Consider the following 20,303-nt stretch of genomic DNA (forward strand, 5'->3'; position numbering starts at 1 on the left):
ATGCTAAAATTTTCGAATTAAAGAAAGAACATAAACAAGTAAACAACCGTCGTCAAATATGGTGGATCACGACCCTATTTCACTTGATTCGTGCATTGGAACATAATATGGTCGAATGACTTGAGGAAATTGATTAGGTGACCTTTTAAATAGGATACGATTAGAGAGTTTGTTAGCAAAATGTAAAGATAATGTAATCACAACAATTAAAACTAATGATATACTTGTTTTTAGACGCTATGACTATAATCTTCGTAAATTAGAAGGGATAGTTAAACGAAAAGGACAAATCAACCTATTAAGCTTTGTTTATTGGGTAATTACGTGATTATGAGATCCCTTTTTAAGTACAAGTCAATTGTCCCTTAAAAGTATCAAATGAATTATTGACCATTTGTATCGTTTGTGTAAGTTTTGTCTATTCACGCATTAGGAAAATTTGGATTATGATCTCTCTTTGTCTATGTAGTTAAATGGTGAAAGGGCATCCCTCCATTCAAGAAATCTTGTGTTCAAGCTTTGAGAAAGACCATAGAAAGTTCCTTTATGGGGTTTAGTTTGGTATACCCGACCAGTTTCAAGTATGAGGGTCAGAGCTTACCCCTATTAATAGTTGTGCCTTCAAACAGGTTAGTATGGGGTTTTCCCTCCATCGGGTATTTGAAATAGGCATTTCTACTTCAAGGGAGTTCTCTAGCGAGTTTGCTTTTATTTATTTCATAAATTACTTATATGTCAAATACAGTTATAAAAGTCATAAATATGAACCGATTCAACTATTTTTAAAACATATTTTCTAACGGTCTAACAATAACTGTTTGTACAGCCAATTGAGGTTTACAGAAAAGCGGTGATTGGTGGTTTAATAATGATTCCCTGTTGGTAGGAGATGACTCCTTTGTACGCCGATCGAGGGATGATTCTAGTTGTTTTTAGGGTTTTTTCCTTGTTTTTCTCCTTTTTTTTTTCATTTATATAGCAAATTTCCTTGGAGGATAAGCTTTGGAGACGCAGTTAGGTCTTCCGCAATCTTGGCAATGATTCCTTTATTTAAGGAATAGATATTGTCATATACTATTTGTGCTTATCTCTTTTGGACGAAAGCTTCCTGTAATATGCGTGGCATCCTGGGGGTCGTCTCCGTTTGAAGTCCTCCATGGGGTTATCTCCGTTTAGGATTCTTATGCGTAGTGGTAGATACATCATCACGCCCCCCAGACTAATGATATGAGCTGCCAAGATCATGTCATTAGTCTTCTTTTAAAATTATTCTTGCGTGTCCCTAGAGGTGAGCTATCTTCTGGAAGGTCTTGAAAGGGGTAAAAGTGACTATAATACATATTCATCGGGCCTTCTTGTAAATTAATAATAATTGCTCTCGTATCTCGATATAATTGAATGGTAGATCTGGCTTTTGTTGTTGAAGACCTATCTTTATATTAGCCGCTTTCTTAACTTTCCTTTGAAGTTTTTGATTCATTTCTAATGAAGTGGGGCCATTATAAAAAAAAAGGGTACCTTTTGTAAGCATAGACGAATAAACACTATCGGCCAGAAATTCAAGATCTGGTTCATACTTTGATATGATAAAAATACGTCGCTTGGAATCAGATCTGAAGGCGTTGAGGCAGCGTTTTAAAGATGTCAATCGTCTCCAAGATCCTGTAGTTGAGTCGGGTGTGTAGAGCTATTTTTCTCATCTTCGAAAAATTTGAGGGTTGTCTTGTAATTAAAGATATATAATTGCAGGTAGTTCGAGATGGTATGTTGGAGAGAGAAAATCACTTGCAGTTGCTTCGTTCTAAGTTGTCTCTTCTTCAAGCTAAGTATAGAAAAGTACTAACCGATGTAATTCCTTTTGTCCATCTAACTGTTGTGAATCCTCGAGCAGGTAAATCTCTTGTTGATCAAGCTGCTAGGGAAGATTTTGCTATTGATAAATTGCGCCCGAATTCTTCATCCAGGCGTTAAATTCATCCGGACGTTAAATATTGGCTATTATCGGTGTTGCATGATTGTTGTTGTGTTGTTTGTATATATATATATATGGGTTGGGTATAGTGAAACAAGTATTAAAGTAAAACAAATAGGACAAGATCTTGACCCTTAGATTATGATTAAATTGATGCACGAAGATTCACGAAGCAATTGCACGATGATTTTCATGATATACGGTGACTTTCAGTAAAAGAAAACCTATTGTTTATTTGTTTTTTTTTTACTTTAATACTTGTTTTATTTTACCTAAAACCTTTATATATATATATATATATATTATGGGAAATGATAATGACAGCCCTTAACAACTTATTACATGCTTAAAAACTTGTACATTATATATTAAAAACCGCCCCCTGATTTTCCTAACAGCAAGGTACAAATTTTAATGCACCCAATTAGTTTTTACTGACAACCCTAAGGGCTGTCACTAACAAATCCCATATATTATTTTAGAAGTTGTGTTTTACTATTCACGTCTTAACCTGAAGGAATTAATTTCAACTTTAAAATAAAGCAACATGACCATGTTGTTTAATGACCCCACTACCCCTCATCATTCAATTCATTGCCATATAAAAACCCTTCATACACCCCGTTTATTTGTTGATCGAGTGTGTGTGAAAACTAGATTGATACACAATTAAGATGATGAACAAAGCTAGCCTTGCCCTTCTTACTCTTGCATTTGGCCTTCTTGGTATAGTACATATACTACCTCTCTTGTTTGTACAGCCAATTGAGGTTTACAGAAAATGGGTGATTGGTGGTTTGATGGCGATTCCCTGATGGTAAGAGATGACTCCTTGATCGAGGGATGATTCAAGTTGTTTTAGCGTTTTTTCCTTGTTTTTCTCTTCCTCCCCTTTTTTCCTTTATATAGCAAATTTCCTTAGAGGATAAGCTTTGGAGACGCGGTTAGGTCTTCCGCAATCTTGGCAACGATTCCTTTATTTAAGGAAAAGATATGGTCATATGCTATTTGTGCTTATCTCTTTTGGACGGAAGCTTCGTGTAGTCTGTGTGGCATCCTGAGAGTCGTCTCCATTTGAGGTCCTCCTGGGGGTTATCTCCCTCTAAGATTCTTTTGCGTAGTGGTGGGTACGTCATCAATAACTATAAAAGATATGTCAGCTATGTGTATGAATACAACAAGATTCAATTCATGACCATTGAGTTGTAAGGTGGAGTCCTGTTGTCTTGTTGATACGGCACGCATAGCTAATGCCGGTTGGTGACAACTAAAGTACGTTAAACAGCTTCTAAATCGAGTTGTCTGGCTAAACATTTAAGTTTTATCTAACAACTTTCATGTAATACTATTTATCTCAGTAATTGATCGTAATTATTGAAAGATAGCAACTTCGTACAAATCCAAGCATTCATCCATCATTATCATAAAAAAACTATGAAATTATAGTTCATTGGTAGCAACTAAAAAACATGATTTCATATTTTCAAACTTGCTCTATTCACTTGTAACCTTGCATAAAATAAGAGATTTACCTTTTATACAGGGAAACTTGGTTTTTAGTTACAGGAGGAGATGAGCCCAATGGGAGGAAGGACTTCAAGGAGTGTGTATTCACTTTCCCGTAGGCTCTTGTTTTAGGTATGAGAGTGATGGATTGTTTTCCCCTTGTTGGTTTGTGGTGTTTGGTACTGGTTCCTAATGGAAGAAGTTCTTTTGGTCCGAATGGGCTCTCAGGTTGTTGGCGTATACGTTTCTTTTTCAGTAGTTCCCATAGCAATTTGTCCTCTTTAGTTTGATCCTCCGGAGGTGTTAATAACTGGATCAGGGGCGAACAATGATTAATAAATGAAAATCAATATACATCAAAGGTGACATGTTCGACTCATTTACCTAAAGATGATTCGATTTGGGTTTATAAAAGGTCAAGTGGGTCTAAAGAGTCGAAGGTACAAGTATTTGAAAATGCTTATAAACTCATAAATTACTAATTAAAATAAGATAGCTATTTATATACTATAGTTCTGTTACTATCTTTAACACGTCAACTATATTTGCAAAAATTTGAAAAGAAAAACATTATTCAACAAGTTCTGAAAATTTACTGGTTACCATGTGAACTATGAGATTGTTATGCAGAAATTCAGATTCCAAATCTCTACCTTTTGGCTACTTTGTTTTTCTTAGGTTCTCTAATGCTGATTGGTAAGCAGATACTGGTAGCAGTAAGGATTGGGTCAAGCTATAGGGAAGAATTGATCAAGGGTGACAGTTAACTCTATCGATAAAAGTATAAAGTGAGCATAAACGAAAGTGGCAAAATGTAGGACTCACTTTGTTCTCGGCAGAATGAGTAGCAGATTCCTTTTTGTCATTGATGAACAAATTCAAGTACTGTTTCATTTTCTTTATGCGTTCTTCTGATTCTTTCAGCATGCTCAATGCTTCAAGCTTCCTTTCTTCTGCAACTTTAACTTGTTTTCTTGCTTGTTCCAATTCCACTCTCCCATCCCTTGCCACTCCTCTCATATCCTCCAATGCAACCAATAAACGAGGGCATGTGCCAGTTGTCATTTCAGACTTAAAGGTTTTAACATACTCAATCATCGGCTGACACATTTGTTCAGTTAACTTGTTGATGAGATTGTCCACCCCACCCTCCACCGAGCTGAGAACGTTACAGACATGATCATAAATAGCTTTTAGGACCTTAAGTGTAATATTAAACGCTTGACCATCATGGCTTGATTGTTGAATAACAGATACATAAGTGACAACTTGTTTAAAAAAAGTGTGGATATGGTCCCTGTGGTCATCAATGGTCTGAAACATGTTTTTCTGACTTGAATTGACACAACTCTCAACTTGTTTGAGAAGCTGAACTAGTTGTATAAGCTGTGATTTTTGTTTGAGGATGAGCTCTTTCCCTGCCATGAGCGCACTATTTGCATAGTCTTCCTGCAGCTTTCAGACAATAATTCATATACATAGAACATTATGGTCAACTAAAGAAAAAAACGATAGCAGAGCATTAAGATGCAAAAGCAGTAAAACGCCTTAAGAAAGAAAAGAAAACATTTTAATAAATGCATTTCAGGATGTCTGCTTGCCAAATGATACAGATCATAACAAAACAGGCACTCATAACAAAATCTTTCGAGAGACCATTTTTTAAAGAAAAAGCAAGGAATTAGAAAAAAATATCTACTAAGTTTAAAATCTAAAATGGGTGTATAATTGCCTAGACGTCAACTGACTCCATAATCTGCAATAGATTCTACTCTGGTATGTTCCATATCACCATCAACAATTCATTCTTCTGGAAAATTTTCAAGCCATGCTAATGTACGTTCATTATCATTACTACAATTTATGAGTTGTATTAGATTAGGGCCAGAAACGTACTCCTACCTTTCATTTCTTACGAATATATTTACATATTCGAATAAAAGACAACACACATTCCAACCATCGCAAACTTTAGTGTGTGCTGTGGATAAGTACAGGTCAATAAAGTTATGCACAGATTACAACCTTTTGCTGGTAACTCCCTAAAATCAATAGCATGAAAACAGACCTTTCTGGGAGTAACCTGGGTTCGAATCTTGCCAGAGGCAAAAATTGAATTTAAGTAGTTGAATTACCTTGACACTATCCTTGCCGGGGGTTATGCGGGTACCAATTCGGTACACGGGATCAAGCGGTTCCTATCAATCTACTGTTTAAAAACAGACCTATCGCAGTATGTCACATATCAATCTATGTTGAAGTAGAAAGAATAGCAACTGAATGCATATAGAAGAAAAAGACAGGCGACACTTAGGGTGTTAATCCCTACTTCCCTCGACAGGAGTTCACCTTACAATCTAGAAATAACTTTAAACTCGTTTTTGCTTTGCAGCGTTTTACATATAACTCCAAACACCATCAACAAGAAATCTAAAATGAATTAAACTATTATAGTTCACCCATATTCCATTAGTATTATTAATGAGATGCTGACAAAAATCAGGATGTGCAACATAACACAATTCTGAATCAGATTTGAGTAGTAAGAATTGAACAAAGGTACCTCCAATCTACGAATATCAGATTCCCTCTCAGCAGGTGACAATGACGTACGCATGTCCACTCTAGTCATATCTTCAAATTCACTCTATATGATCCACAAGAAACAACAATGCAATTAACATAAAAATTTCTGATATACACACATCAATACAATAATGAGAAAGTGAAACGCAACTTCAATATACATCTAATCCTGATAACAACACCTCTATAATCTTAGGATCACTCCCACAACACCTCTATAATCTTAGGATCACTCCCACAACATCAATTATATAGCTCATCATAGATCAATACGAGGCAAAACACAATTGCAGAGTTTTACAAATTCTGACAGCATCCCCTGAATAAACTTGGACTTACTCTCACAAAATGAATTATACAGCTGATCATATATCAACAAAAAGATAGTACTCGAAACACCAATTTGCAGAAGGATACTAATACTGATTGTAGCACCTCAATAAACTCAGGCTAACTCACACAAAACAAATAATATAACTCATCATGCATGGACACATTATTGTCAAATGCACTACTTAAGCATATGCAAAATTAATAGTAACAAAATGATTATATAACTCGTCATCCCAAAACGCATACATAAATTATTGTCACAATTGTCAATTTTTACAAATCCTGATTGTACACCTAGGCTCAAAAAACTTAGGTTGGCTAACACGAAACAGACTATACAACTCAGCATACTGAAACACATACACTTCATACCTGTTATATACATTACTTTTTTTTGACAAGTTGTTATATACATTACTTAAGCATGAAAACAGAGTTAATGACTGCAGTACCTCAATTAAGCTAGGCTAACTTACACAAAACAAAGTGTATAACTCCAACATATCCAAATACATACATTATTGCCAAATGCATTACTTAAGAATGGATAATAACACAATAACAAAGTCCTATCAATCCTGATTGCAAAACAACTCAATCAATCTAAATTGAACTCTTGCAAAACGAATCATATCACATATGAAAACACACTTGTAAAGTGATTCCAACGCCTCGTTAAACGTAGATTAAACTCTCATGAAACAAGTTATTAACTCATAATACCGAAACACGTACACTTATTACTGTCACACTCATTACTCAAGCATGGAACACAACTAGATCAGCTAATTCTAATTACAGCACCTAAATAAACCTAGAGTAAAACTCACGGAAATGATTATTATATATACATACATTTTGAATAAACACAAACAGGTAGCAAATTGAAAAACATTACTTGAGGCGGCGAGCTGATCTTCATACAAATAGTGCTTGATCGTCCTTCTTCCGCCATTTCAGCGGTTTTCAAACCTACTAGTTTTATCAACGGAACCGCCAACGAACTGAATACATCTTCAGCCTAGTAATTAAAATATCAAAAGTTAGTGAAGGATCTTTTAGGTATCTGAAATCTTATTGAATTAATATTATATATAATACACACACACACACACACACACATATAGGTATTACCTCGAGTAAACCGAATTTGATTTGAGATTTGAGGTGATTGAATGAAATTTTGAGCTGATCTTGACGAGAAATGATGCGTGCGAGCTTCAACTGAAGTTTCGCCATTGACGGATGAAGGTTTTGAGATCTGGTGGTTTTGGAACTACGATGATAAGTCATGTTTTTGATTATCCGTTGTGGCGGGAAATGGTGGAAATTGTGTGCATCTCTACTCATCCATGGAGTAACATTTTATCATTGTCTCTGATTTTTTTTTTAAAATTTGTCATAAGAAAATTACCACCTTCCGTTTTCACCTACTATTATCATGAGCATATACGAGTGCATATCATCCCAAATCTATATTTTTTTCTTTTGGATAATATTTTTTCCGTCAATGTCATATTTTAATATTTTGAGTCTCTCTTGTTTATTTTTGACTATCAATAATTTTGTTATGGTGTATAACAGTTGATGTAAAAAATATAAATGGATAGAATTTTAAATGTATTCTATATTAACTAGTCTGGTGTCCACGTGTTGCAGCGGAACCCGTTAAAAAGCAGTTGTTAAAAGCGATGACTGGGTTATGTGTTTTTTATGATGTGTGTGTTTTTGTTTGTAAATATGTGTTTCTAGGATGTGTGAGTTTTTCGTTTGTGTGGAAGGGTAATTTTGAATTTTCAAGGATAAGGTAAGGGTATTTTGAGGGGAAAAAAATATGTTTAATGTCTTAATATTATCCTCTTTATAAGGAGTATAGATATAAGAAAACTATTTACGATTAAAGTTGTGAAAGAAAGACTTAACAAGTTAAAATATGATATTTAAATTAGGACAAAGAGAGTAGTTTTTAAACAGACCGTGGTGGAAATAATATACCAAAAAACTTATAATTTTATCATAAACTTTGAGGTGGTCTTTTAATATAAAAAATACAATTTCTTTATCCACGTTAACATCAGTTTTTTCATATGAAAAAGTATAATATTTTTATATACGCTAATGTCTAGTTAGGATTTGCCTTAAATTATTAACAAACTAAAATAAAATATTTATTTTATCAGAGGTAACAATCTAACCTCAAAAACTATTTATATAACATCATCGTCATAGTCCATAAACCATGATCTTAATCTCAAGTCGAAACCATCTAGAGTCACTCTAGCTACTTGTCATGACAACATATTAGAAATTAAAAACTTGAGTTAAATATAATATTTCCCTCAACTTTACACAAAAAAGTAAAAAGGCATTATGAAAACCAACACGGTAAAAGTTTACAAGAAAATAAAATGAAGGTTACTCACATTGTTAGTAAATGGGTAAATGGATAAGATAATAAATGAGATTTTTCCTTTTCAGTTACTCGGATAAGATGAGTCTTTTGACTCAAATGTAATCAACATAACAAGGAGTAGGGTTGTGAAAATCAATCGACATAGCCAGTTTCTCGGAATTGGATCGTGTATGGGCCAGGTCACGATCCAAGTTTGTTTTATTCGGACTAAAAATTGGTCAGCATTGAGGCTTGGTCAACTCTGGTCAAGAATTGAGTGTATAGGATCGGGTCAATATAAAGTCAAACTTTTCTTTTTAAGTTTTGATGAGTTATGTTATTATATCTATACAATTATGTTTAAGTTAAAGGATTAGGTTATGTTTATGTTTGAAGTTTTATATATATTTTTAATTTTATATTATCTATTACATATAATTTCAGAATTACATATCCATAAAAAAACCCGACACTACTTTTTTTGCCCAATCCGATTCGATTTTAAAGGAATCCTCATTTCCTCCCTCGCCGATTTGATCCCGATTTCCGAGTTCCGCAAACTTGAGAAGGAGAATTTTTTCCAAGACGTATTACTAAGGTTGTCAGACCAACATTGTCAATCTTTTTCTTACAACAGTTAAATACTACACCAAACATATTCTACTCTTAAAACTACCTCAAAACTCTCTACCAAAATACCACATTGGCAACATTGTCGATCTTTGATCTAAAACAAAGTCACAGACCACAAACGTTGTCCTATCTGCAACAATAAGACAAACCACCAATATTCATAGTACTACATATACACAAGTTCTATAGACATTCAGAATATCAGATAAATCAAAAACATTTATCCGGATCGACTAACATGAGAACGTGATAGCGGACGCATATCAACTTCATCAATAGATCAAAAACTATACTTTGAACATTAAATAGAAAGATTGAATGTTACATTGCATAGCTATACATATTGTAGGTAATTCTAACACATGTAGTTATTCTTGAAGAACAAAAGAACCTTCTATCCCTTTACCTATAGAAAGAGGGGGGAAATTTAAAGGAGATACTATATCAACAGAAGTAGATGCAGGTCCAGGCCCAGGTGCAGGCTTGAATTCATAAGGACCATTCTTCACTCCCCAAACCTGCAATCTGATATATTAGGGCACTTTCCACTTATTTATGTAAAAACTCATCAATTCAGATTGTATTATACTGAAACGAGATCAAACGGTTTAAAACTTACATGTGGTAAAAGTAACAACCTTCTATTAAAAAACTGAGTTGTTTTAACTTCTAAGCATTTTGTGTAGTCTTATAATAGATATTGAACAAGTATAACCTGGAAAATATATATAACAAGTGTTGGCAGGTCAACCCATTTCAACCCGCCCTAAAAGTTTACCCCGTTGGCACAAAACCGTACTTAACTCATTATACATTGCCCCATTTTGACCAAGCATATCATAAATTGCATAACACTCCGTAATTTGTTCAAACTATAAGAAAATATTTGTCTGCAAGGCATTACAATAGTATCGCAAACTCACCTGTTTTCCTTCCTCGTCATACCCCCTATCCCATGTATGGATCTCATTATTCTTCAAGACAGCAAGTTCCGAGGTACAATACGACGCACCATTCTGCTAAGGAGAATTTTAAACATCTTTACAGACGGAAAAACGCTTATACTTTAACACATAATAGAATATACAGGTATATGAATATGCTGCTCGGTTTGAAACTTTAAGATCATCAGATATTTAGTAATTACAAATTTTTAGTAATCTACAGAATCGACAAATACAACGTCCCAAAATTTTCAAAAAATACACATTATGTGAAATAGAATCGAAATTCCAATTTGGGTTAGAAGAAAGAGTAAAGGGATATTTTACGGTTAGATAATCAGCCTTGTTGCAGCTGGTACAAAACTTAATATCCCAAAATTGACTGAGATCATAATCACTTCCAAAACGCAAACCCAAACAACCCATATGTTGAAGAGAAAACAAAAAGGAATATATAATTAAGTACCCATGAATTTGGGAAGCCATCAGGTGGTGTTGAACCCTCATACAGACACCGTTTCCCTCGTTCACAGCGCTTGAGGTATATGGTGGTTAGGTGTTCCGCTACATCCTGCATTGTTAATAAGATTATGAGCTAACAGAACATACATCTATATTCATATAGTAGCTCACTCTTTGACATAGCAGCTAGTTTAGGCTCCAATTTAGAATAAAATAAGAATAAATAATTAAAGAAAATGTCTACGATTGTAAAACAAAAAATTAAGTAGTGTTCTTTTAAATTTCCAGGTATCTTTTTGATGGTTGTTTTTAAACCTGCATCCCCTTTTCATTTAAACTTCATTCATAACCTCCAATTGTCACCTGACACTGAATTTTTATGCTATCTACTTTTAGTCATAAGATTTTATCTGGTCCATAAAATTTAACGATTCTGCCATTATCAAATAATAATTTTGACATTTAAAAGCTTTATTAACATGACCATTTTCCTACCTAGAATTGCCTGCTTCAGTGCTTCTGAAACCAACGAAAGCAATCTCACAAAATTCAGTGAACCTAAACTTTGGAGGAAAGATGACAACGCCATTGGGGATATGATACATTCCATAGTGGTATTCATTTCCCGGAATGGAGAAGAGCAGACCAAAGTAACATCAATCATTAGTTCTAAATTATAATAACCAGCCCATTTTTATTGCCAAACCACTACTGGAGTTACAACTAAATCACAGAAGTACCCTCATATCTCCTAGAATCCCATAAATAAGTTCCTAAAATGACGCCTGGTGTTTCAAAAATATACGAAAGGGCAATAGATCTGAACTGAAACTTACCCCTATTACTTCTTCAGGTTGCGGACGCTGGTTCCTAGGGCGATCACAGAAGTTTTTATACTCCTCTGCATCTCGAATGGCATATGTACTCAACTGTACAGAATATACAATAGTTGATGGCTGTTAGCATCAAAATTTAAGACCTTTCAAAAGCAACATCTTTGTGCTTATCTCATACAAGGTTTTCAAAATTTCATTATACTACAGGAGTAAAAAAAAATTAAGTGCTAACAGAGTTGGAGAATTTAAGGCATAAGAGGTTAGGTTATAAGCTCTACAACCAAACTTTGTAACTATGCCTACATTGGACAATCAAGTATCAACAATCTAAGTAAGAACATACTTATATGTATCACCTTTGATAGTCTAATGTTAAACTAGTAGTCATATATCTAAAATACCCTCAATAATGACACCATGTGAGCTAAAATAATGACTTATAAAGAAAGAGTAAACTTTCAACTGAGACACTTTCTAACAAGCTAAGTTTAGCATTTAACCTTATTAAAATTTTCTGAAATTAGCACTACATAACCATGTTAACCCGTGATTAAGTTATATTCCACTTCGCCAGAAACAGAAATCTTGTATTTATAATGAGCATCCTAGACAAGAAACACTTAATTTTGGAACAAAGCTAACTGTGAGGAACTAAAAAGAAAATATTGAATACCTCAACATCACATTTCATCTCCTTCGGGCAAGGCTTCACCATAGAAAACCTCTGCAATGAGACAGCTGAAAGATATTAACACTAGCAGAGATCTATATCCAGATACACATTATGTACTTTCATTCAGGTAAGAATTTCTTTTGTGCTAGCATACAATTCATAGAAAATGAAGCATGAAACAAAGAACATGACAACAAAATGAAAACATGGATCCTGTTACAAACTCTAAATAAAAATCGGTGCTTGGTGTAAGTGTCACTTTTAACAGCTGTCTCAACTTAGATGAGAACCGATAACCTATTCGTTGACGGGTCACACATACTAATTTTCTAGTGCAATTAAAATTACTCCTAGTCTTAAAAATGCATATATATGACGGACGAAAAACATATTCTCTTGCAACATATTCTTTGTTTAGGTACATATTATTAATTTGATTTTATATTATATTATCTTGAGTTCTTGACAACAGAAAATGTGATAAACAAACATGTCAGACAAGCAGCATAGTTGTCTGAACCTAATGGCACAACGATAACAAAATCTAGTAGGAATTCGATCAATAATGTACCTGTCTAAATGGCTTATGAGGAGTTCTCCAAAATGCCTGAAAGAAAGCAAATGAAGACAATCAAATATTGTATGCAGAAAAGTTAAATAAACTTTCAGAAAAGACATATGCAGTAAATGATGTGTAAAACACTAACTTGCTCGAAATATAGAACTTTCGATCCATCTACCATATCCGCAGCCGGACAAGAAAGCCATCTAACAAAATCCATTAAAGTAAACCACATTAATAATAATCTTTCGACTTTCCAAACAATTTTCCAGCAACCTCAACAGTCTCATGCCAGACCGACATAGGTAAATGAAACTCAATTAGCAGTCCATTCTGATGGTGGCCTGATACAAATTCTGATCTATTAATATCTAATGACCAAAGACCCAGAATTATGCATGTGTATTCTAGAAGGAACCAGAAGGGAACTCAGGAAGTTGGCTATTAATTTACTTTAATGAAGTGAGAGAGAGTGAGGTGTATAAAATGGAATGGGTAGGGACATTGTAGACAGGTTAAATATTTTCTCTATGTATTGGCTCTTAGCTTTGCTTTGAGAGAGGGATTCATCCCTGGGACCTTTTGGTTTTCCTATTATCTTCATTAATAAAAAACCTTCCCTATTTCATCTCTATTTCTTCCTTTTACTATTTGTTTTTGGTTCTGAATCTCCATCATTGGTCCGACCTGCCGTTTTTCTTCTTGTTTATTTGTTTACAATGGAAACTCGATCTGTTCAAAGCCGTTTGGAACAACAGGAGGAACAAATTCAACGTCTTCAATCTGATGTTGTAGAAATCAAGTTATCACTGAAAACCTTAGAGAATGATAAGGCTGAATCCGCTGAATTTCGTAAGGTAATGTTGGGATGGATGAAAAAACAGGGCAAACCGCCCCCATCTAAGGATGGAAGTGGTGGATCTGGATTTAGTTATGTTGTCAATTCTAGTGAGGATATCCTCCCAAATCTGGTGAAGATGAGGGGTTTCTTGATGGTGGGCCTACTCCTCCCAACTCTTCCGCGGGATTGCCTTGGGCAGTCAAAAAAATCAAATTACCAGATTTTTATGGATTCGATCCTCAGGGTTGGATTCAAAAAGCAAAACTGTATTTTGCCATCCATGGTACGTCTTCTCATTTACGTATCCATTTGGCTCAACTTAGTATGACTGGTGTTGCTCAACACTGGTTCTCTGTTTTACAACAAGTCCATGATTCATTAACTTGGGATCAATTTGAATTAGAGTTGTTACAGAGATTTAGTGGGCTAGAGATCCAAAATCCTTATAAACAGTTGGCTACAATTAAACAAACTTCATCAATTCATGTTTATCGATGATTTTGAATACCTTTTGTCGCTAGTTCCTCGTTTACCTGAATCTCAGGCGTTAGGCTATTTTGTTGCTGGTCTACATGATGAGGTTAAGCGTTGGGTTCGATTACATAGACCTTCTTCTCGTTTGGATGCCATGTATTTGGCCAAGGATGTGGAGGAGATGCTCCGTCCTTCATCCGCCGGTATTTCTCAGTTTCGTTTTCGTTATCAACAACAGGGGGGTCGCCTAATTTTCATTATGTTGATCGTTTACTGGGTCACAATGAGTCTCGTGGGCCGCTGTCGCCTAAAATGGGAACTGGGCCTGTTCGGATGGAGCCCAATCGTGCCCTCAACCCTCGTCCACAAGGTTCTAACTCTGTTAAGATCTCAAATGTCCTTAGTCGTGATCGGGGAGTTAGATCACTTACACGAACAGAATGGGAGGAACGTAGAAAAAAGGGTTTGTGTTTCCGCTGTGGACAGCAATTTGGTCCTGCACACAAATGTCCAGAGGGTAAATTACGAGTTCTACTGTTGGGTGATGATGAGTACAATGACGATAGTGGCACTCAGTATCACGTAGAAGAGGTTCAAGTTCGGGCAGAGTTGTTGGAATCACCTCAAATTGCTCAAGGGTCCTGTTCGGTGTTGGAGTATTTTGGGGCTCATGTTTCAGTTTCTGGTGGAAAGACATTAAAGCTTGAGGGCTTTGTGGCTCACATTCTGGTGTTGATTTTGGTTGACAGTGGTGCCACCCACAACTTTATCTCACGCAAACTGGTCCATTCATTAGGACTGCGTATTACATCATTCCAAGGTATTCACATTTAACTTGGAGATGGTTATAAAGTTTTAATTACGCAGCAGTGTTGCAATGTTTTAGTTTCGGTGGGAACTTGTTCCTTTTTCATTAATGCGTTAGTATTTGACACTGGAGATCTGGATGTGGTGTTGGGTATGGATTGGTTGAAGTCATTAGGGGAAGTGACTCACAATTGGCAGGATTTGTGGATGCGTTTTGTACATAATGGTGAATGGGTTACTCTTAATGGAGTTGGTTCTTCCCTTCATCAAGTTGCTTTCCATCAATGGTTATCTTGTCCTGATCAGGTTCATTCAGGCAGTTTCTCTCACTCTTTGTTGACAGCTGTGTCGGTTGGGTTGTCGTTATCACAAGAGCAAGAATTACAAAATGTTTGAATAGTTGCAGGGCTGTTTTCAAGGCGTTGTCAGGAATGCCCCCAATTCGTTCTCATGATCATAGTATTGTACTTTTGAATCCTAATGAACCCATTTGTGTGCGCCCATATCGGTATCCTCATGCTCAAAAGGCCGAGATTGAGAACAAGTTCAGGAGCTTCTTTCTTTGGGCATGATTCGTCCCAGCAAAAGTGCTTTTTCTAGTCCTGTAATTTTGGTTCGAAAGAAAGATCAAACTTGGAGGATGTGCGTTGATTATCGAGCTCTTAACAAAGCTACCGTTCCTGATAAATTTCCAATTCCAGTGGTGGAGGAACTTTTAGACGAGTTACACGGAGCACGATTTTTCTCTAAGTTAGACCTGAAATCAGGTTCTAATCAGATTCGTATGCACCCTGAAAGCATTGAGAGAATTGCGTTTCGTACACATGATGGCCGCTATGAATACTTAGTAATGCCTTTTGGACTTATGAACGCACCTGCTACATTCCAAGCTGTTATGAATGATATCTTTCGTCCATTGTTACGTCAAAAGGTAGTCATCTTCTTCGATGATATCTTAATTTACAGCCCGAGTTGGGAAACCCATCTGAAAGATTTGCAGCAGGTTCTTGAAATTTTATTACAACATCAATTCGTGGTTAATCAAAAGAAGTGTTATTTCGGTCAGACTTCGGTGGAATACCTTGGTCACATAATTTCTGAGGACCGGGTGTCAATGGATTCAAGTAAAGTTACTGCAGTTATGGATTGGCCTGTTCCGAAACAAATTAAAGAACTTCGTGGCTTTCTTGGTCTTAGGGGATACTATCGAAAATTTGTGAAAAATTATGGTAGTATTGCCCGACCATTAACTGATTTAACAAAAAAAGATGTTTTCCATTGGAATGATGACGCTCAACAAGCCTTTGAGGCTTTAAAACAAGCCTTGAGTTCAGCCCCTGTTTTGGCTTTACCAGATTTCAGTCTTCCTTTTGTTGTTGAATGTGATGCATCGGGCCGTGGAATTGGAGTTGTTTTAATGCAACACGGAAAACCTATTGCTTATTATAGTAAAGCTTTAAGTGACCAGAACCTTACTAAATCGGCTTATGAACGGGAGATAATGGCATTGGTCTTGGCGGTGCAACACTGGCGTTCATATTTGTTGGGCACCACATTTGTGGTATATACCGATTATAAAAGCTTAAAGTATTTGTTACAGCAGCGAATTACTACCCCAGACCAACAGAATTGGGTAGCAAAGTTGCTTGGCTACAACTTTGACATTCTCTATAAGCCAGGAAGGGAAAATAGGGTAGCGGATACGTTATCACGCAAAGCAGATTCTGGGGAATTTTCAACACTTGTGTCAGAACCTTTATGGTTGCAAGGAGCCCAAATGGTGGAAGAAGCCCAGAAGGATGCAGAGATTGAAACACTTATGCAGGCCTGTTTGGAAGGAACTAAGGTACCTCTTGGTTTCTCGCTACATCAGGGGGTCTTATATTATAAGAATAGATTGGTAATTGCTCGTACTTCTAAATTTATTCCTGCTTTGTTGCGAGAGTTTCATACTTGCTTCGGGAGGACATTCTGGCTATTACCGCACTTATCGAAGGCTAGCAGCCAATCTCTATTGGCCAGGAATGTTAAAGGATGTCAAGAAATTTGTGCGGAAATGTGACATATGTCAACGTTGCAAAACAAGTTCCACCGCTCCTGGTGGGCTTTTACAACCCTTAGACATCCCAGAAGCAATTTGGGAGCATCTTTCTATGGATTTTATTTTGGGGCTGCCTAAGTCAAAGGGGTACGATGCTTTGTTAGTAGTGGTTGATAGACTTTCAAAGTATAGCCATTTTGTGTTGCTTAAACATCCGTACACAGCAAAGACAGTGGCTGAAATTTTCGTGAAAGAAATTGTGCGTCACCATGGAATTCCCAAGTCGATAATTAGTGATCGTGACCCATTGTTTATCAGTAGATTTTGGCAAGAGATCTTTCGTGCCCAGGGAACAGAGTTACACATGAGTTCTGCTTATCATCCGGAAACGGATGGTCAAACTGAGGTGATTAATCATTGTTTAGAGACATACTTAAGATGCTTTGCTACTGACCATCCCCGTAATTGGTCAGCTTGGATCACTTGGGCATAGTTCTGGTATAATTCAACATTTCATGGTTCTACCGGAGTAACCCCTTTTGAAATCGTGTATGGACGGAAACCCCCATCTGTTATACATTTTATTCCGGGAGAGGTACGAGTTCAGACAGTTGCTCAAGAGTTGCAAGACCGGGATGAAGCTTTAAAGCAATTAAAGCAACATCTCTTGCATGCTCAATCTACAATGAAAGCACAGGCTGATAAGAAGAGGAGAGATGTCAATTTTTGGTTGGGAATGGGTTTATGTTAAGCTGAAACCTTATCGCCAAACTTCTGTTGCAAGTCGCATTCATCAGAAGCTATCTGCTAAGTTTTTTGGCCCTTTCAAGATCATAGACAAGCTTGGACCCGTGGCTTACAAGTTGGATCTTCCTCCCACATCGAAAATTCATCCCGTCTTCCATGTATCACTTCTTAAGAAGGCTATCTCCGTACCTGTTGAACAGAGTCTACCACCAGAATTGGAGTTGGGTGCTTCTGATCTGTTGACTCCTTTGGCAGTTTTAGCACGACGTTCTATCAAGACTTTTCAAGAACCAATGGAGCAGTGGTTAATTCATTGGAAGGGACAATCAAAAGAAGAAGCTACTTGGGAAGATGCTACAACTATTAAGAGTCAATTTCCTAATGCAAGTCTTGAGGACAAGACTTTGTTAGAAGGCGGGAGTAATGATACAAATTCTGATCTATTAGTATCTAATGACCAAAGACCCAGAATTATGCATGTGTATTCTAGAAGGAACCAGAAGGGAACTCAGGAAGTTGGCTATTAATTTACTTTAATGAAGTGAGAGAGAGTGAGGTGTATAAAATGGAATGGGTAGGGACATTGTAGACAGGTTAAATATTTTCTCTATGTATTGGCTCTTAGCTTTGCTTTGAGAGAGGGATTCATCCCTGGGACCTTTTGGTTTTCCTATTATCTTCATTAATAAAAAACCTTCCCTATTTCATCTCTATTTCTTCCTTTTACTATTTGTTTTTGGTTCTGAATCTCCATCATGGCCCAAACTACCTATCCAGTTTCACCGACTGTTGAATCAAGTTCTGGGACTTGCCCCATAACTCTTATCAAATGCCCACATCTCCAAAACTAACTCTCCACAATGGGGGCGCCTAGTTTCTCATTTACGTTTCGTTTAACACTTTAACTTAAGTTGTTACTTACTCAATTTAGCATAATGGTATTCAACACAGTTTCCCAAAGATATACAACTATAATGAGGAGGTTTTCCCTGTTCAAATTATAGGGATATGTATGTAGCCTAACCAATTAAAAAGTCAAAATAACAAAGTAATAATACCTTAAATTAAAGAAATTATCAGGATCTCTAGATGCTTGTTCCTTTGAAAACTGCATAATTAATTAAGCACAAAAAATTCACAAAAACTAAAAAACCAAAATATATAGCAAAATTTCAGCTAAGCATAAAATATAAATAAAAATTCCCAAAAATGTGATAACTTTTGCACCTTTTCGCCTGTGAGGGATTGAGAAACGATACGAGCATGGTCCCAACGAGTGGTTGACTTGGTCAAACGTTTAATCAAAAGAGCACCACCGATTAAAATCAGTGTTTTTACTACTAATCCTCGAGCTATGCTCCACCCATTTGGTGGTCCCATACACATACCACTAGTGTGTATGTATATGTGTATATATGTGTGTGTGCAGTAGTGGTGAATGTTTTTAGGGTTTGAATAGGGGGATTAGATTGAATTTGCAGGCGTGTGGATTTGTTTATTTATTTTCTGAGTTGCTTTCCGTGTTCAGATTTTTTTACTTGTGTGTGTGTGAGTAAATAGTCTGGTTTTCTGATAGCTTCCAAAAATTAGTGTGAACTTTCGGGAAAAGGTTTTACACTTTTATCAATCCTTTCATTTTTATTCGTTTTTTCCTCTAATTTATCAGAACAAAATAAAAACTTATCTTAGGTGTTTTTAGTATTTGGGTAGTATTTTCCGATGATGATGTATTTTGCTGCGTTTTATGAAAAAAACATAGTTGTTGGTATATGCCAAATTAGGTATCTAGTATATACTATAAGACAGTTATACTAATGACTTATTAACCAATCAAATCGCTCAATTTCATAAAATTGGCTCTCGTTTATGTCATTACTTAGATTAACTATAAATTAAAAATCCTAATAATCATTATCTAAATATATTATTATATTGTATTTTTATTAATATTTGTATAAAAAGTCTCATAATTTAAAGTTTTTTGTTTTCCAATAATAATTTACACTTTTTACCCTTTAATTAATTTTTTTTTTTTTTGCCATCAACTTGAGATGAATTTTTTTTAAAATTTTAATCATTTATCTAATAAAAAATATTTCGACGTATGAAATATTGTTCACAAAAAATTATTTCAAAGATGAAATACAATATATGTTTTCAATGTTCTAGAAATATATATTTTTTTAAATTTGTTTATATAACTCAAATTAAAAGTCCTAATTGTTATCAAATAATATGAAAACAAACCTAATTGTTATTTAATTACCATATGACAGATGATTGAAAATAAATTTATTCATGTTATGGGCCAACATCATGATTAAAGACATATACTTGAATGTCAATTACAATATCACAAGTATGTTTATATTTTAGTTCTTAATTATCTTTCAAAATAATAACACATTATGAGTACAATTAGTTTCAAAATATTCTATAGTAATGGAATTATTGTAGCATGTGCCTTGTGAAATGACTAAGGCAAACAATGTAA

The 20,303-nt window shown here is 35.5% G+C and overlaps 2 protein-coding genes across 2 annotated transcripts; both read right to left on the reverse strand.

Moving 5' to 3' along the window:
- Window positions 1–3,365: 3,365 nt before the first annotated feature.
- On the reverse strand, window positions 3,366–7,868 carry LOC122579913. Its single transcript, XM_043752171.1, has 5 exons — window positions 7,532–7,868; window positions 7,296–7,418; window positions 6,042–6,125; window positions 4,304–4,927; window positions 3,366–3,788 (listed from the first exon to the last, which is right to left on the reverse strand). The coding sequence occupies exons 1-5, from the start codon at window positions 7,745–7,747 to the stop codon at window positions 3,501–3,503; spliced, it is 1,335 nt and encodes a 444-aa protein (XP_043608106.1). The 5' UTR covers window positions 7,748–7,868; the 3' UTR covers window positions 3,366–3,500.
- A 1,832-nt stretch (window positions 7,869–9,700) lies between these two features.
- LOC122578512 (chromophore lyase CRL, chloroplastic) lies at window positions 9,701–19,362 on the reverse strand. The gene is made up of 9 exons (XM_043750486.1): window positions 19,037–19,362; window positions 18,868–18,917; window positions 13,045–13,105; window positions 12,909–12,944; window positions 12,338–12,388; window positions 11,665–11,757; window positions 10,833–10,937; window positions 10,346–10,438; window positions 9,701–9,940 (listed from the first exon to the last, which is right to left on the reverse strand). Exons 1-9 carry the CDS (start codon window positions 19,193–19,195, stop codon window positions 9,791–9,793), a joined length of 798 nt encoding a protein of 265 aa, XP_043606421.1. The 5' UTR covers window positions 19,196–19,362; the 3' UTR covers window positions 9,701–9,790.
- Between the last annotated feature and the right edge of the window lie 941 nt (window positions 19,363–20,303).

Source organism: Erigeron canadensis, chromosome 8, assembly GCF_010389155.1.
Source record: "Erigeron canadensis isolate Cc75 chromosome 8, C_canadensis_v1, whole genome shotgun sequence".
Lineage (NCBI taxonomy): Eukaryota > Viridiplantae > Streptophyta > Magnoliopsida > Asterales > Asteraceae > Erigeron > Erigeron canadensis.